The 12,049-nt window shown below is 32.8% G+C and overlaps 1 protein-coding gene across 25 annotated transcripts in view; it reads right to left on the reverse strand.

The window, feature by feature from the left end:
* LOC150097195 (myosin heavy chain, muscle-like) overlaps nt 1-12,049 on the reverse strand; it is a 136,852-nt gene that overhangs the window by 100,319 nt on the left and 24,484 nt on the right. For 24 of the 25 annotated variants that reach the window (XM_090407177.1, XM_090407175.1, XM_090407185.1 and 21 more), the window contains exons 6-8: nt 11,475-11,567; nt 7,687-7,750; nt 6,254-6,352 (exon numbers count right to left, since the gene is read on the reverse strand). In XM_090407177.1, coding sequence (XP_090263303.1) covers nt 6,254-6,352; nt 7,687-7,750; nt 11,475-11,567 — 256 coding nt within the window. Of the gene's footprint in view, nt 1-1,340; nt 1,360-6,253; nt 6,353-7,686; nt 7,751-11,474; nt 11,568-12,049 lie in introns of those variants that run through there. The other variant, XM_090407184.1, reaches the window with a different exon arrangement.

The raw sequence follows: 12,049 nt of genomic DNA on the forward strand, positions 1-12,049 counted from the left end.
CCATTGATTGAAATCATTAATAAAATCAGTTGAAATTTCATTTTTGGGAAGATGTAAAAGTTTCAGAGTGAATTGTGTAGTCTTACGGATTCTTTCGATCAACTCGTGGCACATTCTTTCTATTTCATGGTTTACATTGGAGAGTTTACGGTTCAAATATACATTGGATAACGTATGTTGCCTAACAATTCCTTACAAACCATTCATCAGCAAAAATTCTGTCATCCGTGTATGTGCTCAGGTTCCCAAGTTTCGTTAAGTAGGTTTTATTCCAATTATCATCTTAAAGTTTTTTTTTGCCTTCAAATTACTTGAGGCATTTGAATGTATATGCACTCGTTTAGAATGTTTTTCATATGCTTTTTTTCTTCGTTTAGCAAGATTCCTCTGGTGAATTCCATAAATTAACACACAGTTTCCCATTTTCATGCCATTCGACATCAACCATTCTGACTTACATGACATCTGGTTACTAAAAGGTGTAATAAAACCAGAAAACGATAAATAACAAAATTTTCCTTTCACGATTTTGAGTATTATCTTCTTACCATCTCTTGTAATAGGTTCATCTCTCACACACAAAATAGTAAAGAAATAATTAAGGTTTACTGGAAGAAAAGAAATCAGTCTACGAACTTTTTTGATCAGCTTTCGTACTTTTATATTTCCTATTATACCTGTTTATAATTTTAAGAAATTGAAATAAATGAATAGATATGAGCTAATAGCAGACTTTGCCTGCTGTTCGGAAACTGAATATGAATATTTCAGAATAAGAGTAGATTTCTCAACACTTTATACATTTTATAATTTAATCCACTTATTCAGGTAAATTATTTTTTTTTTATCATGGTTGTTCTTTTGCTTTCATATTCCCCAATGAACGAGTTCCTTAAATAAAATGATCTTCCTTTAATATTTAGGTATGGGAAGAGAGTGAAGAGTTTAGAATGAAGATTGTTTAAAATAAAATAGGAAAAAGTATATGATACGTCAAATTTTCCTTTCACGATTTTGAGTATTATCTTCTTATCATCTCTTGTAATACGCTCATCTCTCACACACAAAATAGTAAAGAAATCATTAAGTTTCCATTAAGAAGTGAGTTCATCTTCGTTCACATTTAATCCTTAGGAATGTGTTTTAAGGTAGGCAAATATTATGACTTGGGAGATAAACTTCTATTTTTTTTTTTTTTTTTTTTTTGGATAGGTACCACTCAGGTAATATCATTCTATGAAGGAGGGATAAGGAAATAAAGGGAATTCTTGCAACCACTGCAACCAGGGCAGGCTGGGAGACAGGTGGGATTATCTCACGTGCATCTTAGAGATACTCACGTCTAGGAGGCTCATTTCATCCCCATCTACATACGGAATTTCGATATTTTTCCATGGGAGACGAAGTGGTGGTGATGATCATAGATATTGTCACATAGCAACAGCTGTTTTGTGTGGGGTTGGGTAAAAAAATGCAGGAAAGAAAAAAGCATCTGTACTAAGTATATTGAATAGCAAAATAAGCTCGAAATGTGATTTTAAAAATGCAGAAGCAATTTAATTATTGGCTTTTTTTTATATAGAGGAAAGAACTGAGCACAGAAAGACAGAAATATTATACAGTTTGATCTGTGCAATAATAGGCCAGCACACACTTACGAAAGATTGATGTAAGTTTACTTCTGATGCGAATTCTCTAGTTTATTTCGAGATTAATGTAGAATTTTTATTATTTCTTAGGAATCAATCTTCCGTAAGTTTTGCTTTAATTAAGCTCTTTAAATTTGCTGCGAGCGTAAATAGCAGCTTTAAATTTGTTTTCACTTTGAGTCACTTCTAACAAAAAAAATAATCACTTCTAAATTATATAAAATCATTAGAAATTGTAATTTACTCTTAGAGTGTTTGAAAAACCGAACTACTGCACTAGGAGCATAATATGGTGTTGCAATCGCATAAATTATTATTATTATTATATTTATTCTTAATTTTATTGTTATTTATTTTTTGTTTTGAAAATAAGTTTTGAAATTTGTTTTATTCGAACTGGAAATTTGAAATAAAATTCAGGATAATTTGACTAGATTTGAAACTTATAAACCATATTCGTATAATCTAATTTATTCATTATATGTTTTATATATAATATAAAATATATCTTTAATATATTTTTAATATTCAACTCGATATTTAACATTTTAATAATGTTATAAATCTATCGAATTCTCATTTCTCATGTATCGAAAATACAGGATTAAAAAATTGATAATTCATTCTTTAAGTAACGCTGTATTTTCTCATTTTATGATAAATTTAAAATATAAACCGGAGTTTAAAAAAAATCTCAAATTAAATCACGCAGAAATACAATTGCGCATTTAAATAAACGGACTGTAAATTTTGTAATGCACAAACAGAAACAGAAAAAAAAATTAAAAAGTGATATTTCTTGGTGAAATAAATTTTGCCATAATTGTTTATATGAATCTCAAATAAAAGTTTATACTCAGCCCCATAGTTGGTTATGTAAACCGGTTTCCACCTGGATAACATGCTGAAGAAACTAAACGTGATGCTTTTTAGAAGTTTCGGAACGGAACCTAGCGTTGGTTGAACGAGCGGTCCAGTGACCTCCTGACGGTTAATTTTTTTTTTTTTTTTTTTTCTTTTCTTCATTGCGGGTGCCAGTTCTGATCTCTGCTCCAGGCGCGGAGGATAACTATCTTTTTTTTTTTTTTCCACAAAAGTAATGCATTTATTTATCCATAAATCTGTCTGCCTCGGTGCGATACTATTCCATTTCTCATTTAATCTCTATCTTCGAAGATAATCCGTTTTTGTGGGTTTTTTAAAATCTCATTTAGTTTGGGCTTTCTAGATTTGATATTTGCTTTCCAAAGTTTTTTTTTTTATCATGAAATCTGAGAGTTTCAGCTTATTTTGTCAATTGAGAGCAACTACACGTTATAAATTGCATATTTCTTGGAAAATATGAAAACAAGAACTTTTCTTTAAACGAATATTTTTTTTAAATTTAAACATTAATTAGCAAGCCACTTATAAACTCCTAAGACACTTCATTCTAATCGCAATTTAGAAATAGAGTATATGGCTTCTGGAATACTGAGCACATATGATAGTTTGTTACAAGCTATCACTTATATTCGCAACCATATGCCTGGGGAAGGGGTGTCCTGGGTTCGATTCCCGTCGCCGACGTGAGGAGCTTAAGGATCTTCCTCATCCATAGCCAAGTTAGCCGCTCTTGGGCGTGGACAGCAGGGTTTTTCCCCAGTTTATGTGGGGGTTTTTCATCCCGCAAACATGCCCCGTGAACGTCTACAACCATAAATACTTAACCCCCCATGAGGGGGCTCAACTCGCCCAAATAGGGACGGGAGAGAAAGGGGAGGAAACTCCATACGAATAAATAAATAAACGTATATCCCATTATTATCGCGATGTCCATAGTAGTGTAGGTTTTTCAAACACCCAATACATATAATCCTATATATAATAATACATTTTTTATATTGTGAATTTTTCATAGAAACGTTTTTTAGAAGTAAATTTATAAAAAGATATGTGGGATCGTTCATATAACTCATTTATTATTTGACAATACAATACATGATTTTAGCTATTAAAAAGTGAGGTAGGCTTCTTTTAATAGATTTCATGATTAGTCTGTTGACTTAACATGAATCATCATGTTCAGTAGATCGTTGGATTACTATTAGACATCCTTCCTCTTTCCACATTTCTGAGAAAAGTCTGAATTTTCATATTTTTGGATTTACGCAGTTCATAATTAGATACAGTAGCAGTAATCATCTATACGTTGTTAACGATACTGCATGAATAGTAATAATGTTATATTAACGGATTAGGCCGTTTTTTGAGAGAGGACAGATCTTCGGGAAAACTGACTGCATTAAAATTAGTTTGAATATACTGTATGTAAGAGAACGAAAGTTAAACACTCTTGATATGAAACTAATAAATAGCTATATCCTGAACACGAATTAAAATTTCCGGAGATTTTTCTTGCGGTAATTTTTCTTGATGAAATAAATTTCGCCACTAGACATGTTCAAAGTAATTTCAACTTATTCTTCTTTGCTTGCGTAAAGAGATTGACTTTAAAGTGGATCTTTCACGGTCAGTCTTGTGATTAAAGAGGTCGAATCATAGTAATTTAAAAAATATTTTTGAGTGTTTTCTTAAGGAAGGATATATTATTTTAATCTCTTTGATTATCATGATATCGCACACTTTATTGTATGCAGATACAGATACATTTACGTGAATGCTTTGAGACTTCACAGATATCTTATCGGGGAAATCTCTCGCCATAGACGGACTACTACTGAGTTTTACCAGTCCTTCTGGAAGCAGCTTGGACCTGCTCTCCATAGAATATATCGAAGCAACTACCAACGGCCGCCCATCCGGTATGAAAACGTCTGTCATTAAGTTCATTCCAAAGGAAGATGACCTTACAAAACTAGAAAACTAGCGATCCATTTTATAAACACCAACTGTAAGATGATATCAAAAGCGATCGCCAAGAGACTCAAGTCGCTCTGAATGAAATAATAGATAGACACACGAGCTATTCTATTCCAAAATGATCCATCCATGAAAACGTATACCTCATAAGCGATCTGATAAGTATGACTAACAACAGGGAAACCACGGGCCTTGTAACACTTGACCAAGAAAAAGCTTTCCCCACTTATTCAACTGCTTGAAAGCCTTCGGTTTGGGCCCAGACACCATTCAAGACATTAAGATATTATATGCTAATGCTCACTTTTGCATGAAGATAAACAACAAGCTCACCATATCTTATACCATGCAGCAGAGATGTTAAACAAGGCTGTCTGTTTTCTGGTCCTCTTTGCGCAATTGCCAACCCTTTCTGCTCGGTGTAAACAAGTTGCTTTGGCCATCCTAAACTTTCTTACCAAGCCTCACGTACAAATAGCATACCAACAATATCAAGCAGCATCAGGAGTCAAACTAAATGTAATAAAATTACAGGACTGTGGTGTGTGGCAAATGAAGAAACCGAACCGATTCCCTAATGTCTGGTCACTGGTCTGCAGAGGAAATCAAATACTTAGGAAAACACGCCCTTTTATGTGGATAAGAACTGGGAAATACTTATTAAACGTTTCAAACAAGTACTAGAAAAGTGTGCGGCAGTATGAACATCTGCGTCCGTTAGAGGGGGGAGGGGGGCGATTATTATCAGTCAAACAGTTTCCAGTGTCCTTTTGCATTCAGTAAAAATTCTAGTTTTTTCTCCAGAAGAATTAACAAGGAAATACAATCAGAAATTTACAGCTTTATGTGGAACAGAACCAATTGGCTGTTCTACAACAAGCTCTGTCTTCCTCTTCATATGGAGTAGGGCTTGGTATAAGTCGACTACAAGTTGACAACCTTTTGTACCCTGTTTTGCATAAACAGTCAACGTCATGAAAAGTAACATAAACAGACTGAAGAATATATCTTCTCTTCTGCCATCAGAGGTCTCTTTCTCTCCGCTGTCTTAAGAATGACAATGGCGCATGTGCCGACACAGTTGGAGCAGAAGGAATTTCCTACTTATATATATATAATGAACCAAAATCGTGTGAACGGCGATCCAAAATTGACTGTACTATTTTAATAATTTCTTGTAAATGTAATATTTTAACAATTATTGTGTACATAAACTCTCTGCCTGAATGTAGAGCGAGCCCATCTATTTAATTCATTGCGATCATTTTGTACATAAGGTCGACTATTGATGACTGACTCGCCTACTCTAGGGCTCAAATTCAAGCTAGTGAAATATGAGCCAGTCATCCTTTTTGTACCATTCAGATAAAAACAAAACAGATTGTTGAGTATTATTTCGATTAATACATTAAATTTAAATCCTTAATCCTTTACTGACTTTCTGAAACAGAAAATATACAATAGAAGTGTTATTTGTCTTATTAACATATATTCTAGTTCAATTTCATAAAGAAGTTGAACAAGATCCAGGTTCATTAAATAAAATAAACTTAGAGCAATATTCCAATATATCTATGAATGCATAAATATTTATGAACTATTAAAGATCTTTTTTACGGAATTTTGTCAAACTTTAACTATACAAATAATGCAATTTTTTTTCCAGAATTTACTGTGCAAAAATTAAACCATGCTATTTTTACTAAGTTTCTCGTATTATATAAAACAAAGAAATATTTTACCTTTTAAGCCTTTAATGTGACCAGACATAATTTGATAAAATACGTGGTAGGACCGTTCAAGTGGCTGTTGAGAGATTACTCTGGCCTTTTCTAGTAGATCTACATGCAAAAGAATGATAGTTTTTTTTTTTTAAAGGATAAATAATAACACGAATATTTAAAATAAAAATAAAAGTGTGGTCTCCATGATGAACATACCATAGATGTCTTAATAATAATAATTTTAACCACATAAAATGTCTAAGATAATAAGCCGAAAGGCTATTTTACCGGCGAATTTGTTAATGTTAATTTCTATTTTATAGCCGGGTCCGAAACTCGGATTGAAATCCATAGAGTTTCATGCTGAAAAAACTATCGGCAGGCCCAAGTGTAAATGATCACTTGGGTAGTACAACACCAGGGCAATTCCATGCAAAGGTGGAGCATGCTTGCTCTGCATGGAGTTGCCCTGGTGTTGTACTACCCAAATGATCATTTACACTTGGGCCTGCCAATAGTTTTTTTTGCATGAAACTCTATGGATTTCGATGGATTTCGATCCGAGTTTCGGACCTGGCTATAAAATTGAACGGGATTTACCATCCCCCTTTCAATTTACACATAAAATGTCATTTATTAAGTAAATGAAAGAGTAAGCAGTAAATTTTATGTGGACTCAGACAGAAAAAAATGATATAATGTACACAAAGAAAATGAAGTAAATGCAACCAGGGTTAAATTCTTTGTCGTATGAAAAAATATAATAGTTGAAGATGATACTATAAATGCAAGGGCAATGTTATGTATAATATCTGTGAAAGAAATGTAAGATAATTATAAATAATATCGGATTTAAGGTAATGCAAGTTGAATGATAATTGTAGTGATAGGATTATGCATAGTGTAGCATTATAATCTCACCGTTTTCAAAATTAAAATAAGTATTTATGAAGAAACTGGAGTCACTAATTAATGTTTACTGTTTGTGTTTTGATGCATGCGCGCGCGTGGTGTTTTCCTTTTAATCATCAAGGTAAGTGATCATGTTTAGCCTCACGGTTTTGTGGATCGTGAGGTCCACAAAACCGTGAGGTTTGTACAGCTACTACAAAACCGTAGTAGCTGTACAATTAATACAGCTACTACGTTTGTACTAACTAGACGGATTTGTATCATATCTTTTATTTGGAACATTTTGATGTTAATAATTCGAAGTTTCTTATAAAGGTATACAATGTATTTGGTCCATTTAAGGTTGCAGTGATTGGATATTTAGCATTTGTTACGAGTGTGATTTCAAGACAATAATGATAATAATAATAATCCTTCATATAAGATTTTCTTATTATTTATAGCTACTTTAATGCTTTAAGTGTTTTAAAACGTGATAAACTTGTATAATTAGAAAACTCAAACTACTACGATTTGGATATATCCAGAAAGCAACTTACATGTTTCGATGTCAGCACCAGCCAGTTTTCCCATTGGTCCGAAGTGGATACGAATGAATTTACCCTATGAACAAGATTAAATACCATTAACCATTAAGGAAATTCGAAATATAAATGCTCTTTTAAATTATATACATTTCTCTGCCTGTGGAGGGCTAGAAGACAGACCCTTTTTTAAAATCATTTCCTTGGAATATGTCCATAGTAGGTAATTTCCTCCCTTAAAGTGTAAGAGTAAGGATCTGTAACCAAGTACTGAATTGATAGCGTCTCACCTCCCCAAACCACAGGTGATAGGTCGAATCCCACAAGGCATTTTTGAGAATAAAAATATTCTCAAATCCCACAGGGATATTTGAGAATATTTTTAGGTGATAGATAATCTTCATTGCTCGGTTGGAAACTATCATCTCGCTTATTGGGGGTTTTTCATGTGGCTTGAGAAAAGTACGGTTTGGTCTTTAGGGCAGGATTTCCAGATAATCTGATCTTAGGTATTAATGCACAGTAGCTTTACAGCCTTTCTCAGGTGCGATTCACATAAAAAAGTAACTCGACTTACTTTAAGCCTACTTACTGCCATGATGGAACAATTAATCTTATCTCCATAATCTGTTGTCAGTTGCATATGTAGCATGTTACCAAATAGATAAAGAAATCTTCTCTTAATTGGTATGTTTTTATTTATATATGTTTTTAATGCTAAACAAAGGCTAGAAAAGTAGCTTCTCGTAACTCGTAAGGCTTAGTCTCAAGAAGAAATATTATAGGTTTGATTCTATTTTGTTTATTTAACATATTATATGTTAAATAAATATATTATTTTATTTAACTATATATAGTAAAATATATTGTTAAAAATATATTGATTCTAGTCACTGACTAAAGAAACGTTTTCTAAGCTGTTTTCAGCCGATGCTACGGTTAGGCAATCTCTGGCACACATAAGGTTTTTTTTTTCTTCCGAAAAAGAAAGATTATATATTTTTTATCCTTTTAAAATTTAATGCAGGTCATTAAAGTCGATCGTGTGCGCACATATTATTAAATAAAGTAAGGGCTTATTTGGTTCTGGTTTTGGATAGTCACTTTTTTTGTCACCGACACCGCAGAAATGTTCTCAACTCTTCGGACAGTGCTGAAAAGTAGAGAAAGCTAGCTACCGGCTTGCAAACATTTATACCTAAAGGGCTGCCACCTATTTCCTTAGATTTAGAGCATTAATTTAAAAAAAATGAAACGTCTGTCTATTTATTTTATTTTATTTATTTATTGAGTTCATCGGAATTACGACTAAAGCAATTTAAGACTATGAAGGTAGTATATTATGTTTTGGCTCTTAATTGCATGTGCTCCCCAACCAGTTTACATGTATGGCATGATGAAAAAAAACAAGTTTCTGGGGGGAGGGGGGAGGAGAAGCTTTCTACCGCCGTATGAGACTGGCTAACTCATCCTTTATTTGAAAAGCCCTTATGGAAGGTTCTCAGTATCATAGACGGGATTGAATCGAAGGCGCCTTGAACATTTTGCATAATTAAAAAATATATTGTACTCGTTAGTTTTATGGACTTTTTTTATTCAAATACAGTGTAGAATCGTCACAGCGACAGATGATGTCGTGCATGAAAATGAAAACTCTTCTATTAAGGTTGAAAATAATCAAAGGAAAAGCGCAAAGCAAGACGTACAGGCTATATGGAAACGTCACCTTGCCTGCGTTATTTCTTCAAATTAAATGCTGCATATTTGCATATCAATTGTAGGCCACCATCGTTCATTCCGTGTCGACGATGCCATTTGGCTGGACGTTTTAAGGTCCGAATCGCATACCCTTCGGCACTGCTTAATGACCACTCAGCCAATCATACAGGCACTTCAGATCTCTATTAAAATTTGGCCACTAAGAATAATATATATTACAATGCAAGTAAATTAATTAATTGAAAATCATACTACACACTTTTCCTTCTATTTAAACCACTTCTTTGACTGGACAGATTTTATTGAAATTTGTAATTGGAGTCTTTACAGAATTATTATCATTCCAATAATTCTTTCAATCGGACCACTGTGCAAGGATACACAAAAAAAAGCAAAAAAGTAATCTCTAAATTATAAACTCTCTCTCTCGCTCTCTCCAGAATTTATTGAAATTTATAAGTTGGGATCTAAGATGCATTAATGACAATGCCCACGATGGTCAGTAAATTTCAATTGGATCATATTTATTAGCGAAATCTGATAAAATGATTCGAATTAATCTTACGGATTCTTCAAATGTATGGGTGGAACTTAATGAAATTTGATACTTTTTTTTTAAATAAATCCCACTCATAAGGAAAGGCTGCATATCTACAGTATATTAGTACTGTGTGAGGACTAAGAATTAAATAAATTATAAAACTGGCTTTAGAGACAAACATGAAACTTTTTCAAGTCATATCAGGATTGAAAATAATAAGCAGGACGGCCGGAATGCATTTGTCAACCATTTAAATACTTTCACAAACATTGCTATAACTTTTAACATACTTCGATAGTGTATGCTAAAGATTATTAATAGAGTAGTGATACTTCGCAGTATCACTACTGCACATCTCTTACAAAAATTTGATACAGAGATAGGGTGATAGAAATGTGTAAAATTGAAATTCCGCTCTGAGTAGTATAAAAAGTGTAGTTTAGGTAAACAATTTAAGAGATGCTGATCCTAATGCCTTTCAGTCTAATAGGTACGCTGATTTACAGAAATTTTCGATATTATGTTCATCCTGATTAGCAGAGTGGTTAGTGCATCTGCTCTCCAACCAACAACGGATTCGAATACCTCCGTGGGCATGGATGTTTATGATTGTCTTTAAGTGGGAGATGATTTCATTGCCTTTTGTAAGACCATTGCCTCGCTTATTGAAGGTCTGAAGTGACTTGAAAAATTTCCATGTTTGGTCTCTTAAAGCAGGGTTTCCAGGACTCTCTAAAAATCAACGAAAATACAAAAATATATAAAATTAATAAAAATAGAAAAAAATCTTAGCCAACCCAAGCTACGAATGTACTATAGGTTTACAAAAACGTTTCGTAGTTGGAAGCTGCATAAAAAAAAAATTAAATTTTTCGTTTCGCAAGTGTTTGGAGAAAGATTCATTTTTTATTTATAATACTGTTTTAATTAGCAAAAAATATGAAACGATAATAATGTTCTTATTTTAGTTATTTACTTAATTTTCTAGTCATTGAAACGTTTTAATAGCAAAATTAGACAAAACGAAATTTATGTGTAGAATTCATATGCCAGAAATGTCTCTAGTGTCAATTATGATAAAGTATGGCCTCAGTGTATGACAGTGTTTCCCAATCTTTCTTTAGTAATCTTCCTCTAAGGGACATTTTTAAGTTCGTTTTCCTAATTGTCCTCAGATACTTTTTTCTCATCTTCTCTATACCTTTTCTAATCGCCTCTGAGGTTTTTTCACCATGTTGTGAGATACAGTCAAACATGAACAAGGAAATCGCTATATTAAAGAGGGACTCTTAGAAGCCAGAACTTTTCTCGTTTCTATTGGATGATATATGTGTATATCAAACATAGAGATAAAGAAGTAGTATATTTTTAAGAAATTAATATATTTCCTATGAATTATAAAGCACGCCTCAAAGTGATATGCTATTATTTGTGATGACCGCTTTAACTGAAGATCCAAAAATTTCAAAAACTATTTGTTTGGAATTTCTAAATACATCGAAAACAAGTTGAAATATAAGAAACATAATTCTAAAATACTCACAAAACGGGATGAGTTGTCGTTCCTTACAGTCTTAGCATTGCCGAAGGCTTCTAGCACAGGATTGGTTTGGATGACTTGATCTTCCAAATTACCCTGAAGAATTCATATGGAAAAATGCATTCATTATTTGTATACAAATCAAAATATTTTCCAAAGAAGCTAGAGACGTGCTAGTTTGCAATAAATTCTAATTATGTTAGACCGAAATAAAAAAACGGAGTTGCGATTAGCATTCTGGAAGCAAATATTTTCTTGATATTTCAAGACGTTGGAACTTTCGGCTAACTATCGAATAAAGATTTACTTGAATATATCGTAATGAATGCTGTGATCTTCAGTATATAATTGAGATTCCTGTTGAAATGTCGCCTACAACCATTTAGAGAGCCATTTGATACATTAATTCGAAAGTAGTTATTATGTAATTCCAAAGCGTTCAAACAAACACGCATTTTATCAAGCACAAAGTGTCTTTCAGCAGAATTCTGCTCTATCTGTTGTCTTTACGCAAAAGACAATATCTTATTAATTTTTGAAAACTGTATGTCCATTCCAAAGAATGGTGTACTACTACA

Source organism: Typopeltis vanoorti, chromosome 17 (genome assembly GCF_054136105.1).
Source record: "Typopeltis vanoorti isolate ZY-2024b chromosome 17, IOZ_Tvanoo_1.0, whole genome shotgun sequence".
Taxonomy (NCBI): Eukaryota; Metazoa; Arthropoda; class Arachnida; order Uropygi; family Thelyphonidae; genus Typopeltis; species Typopeltis vanoorti.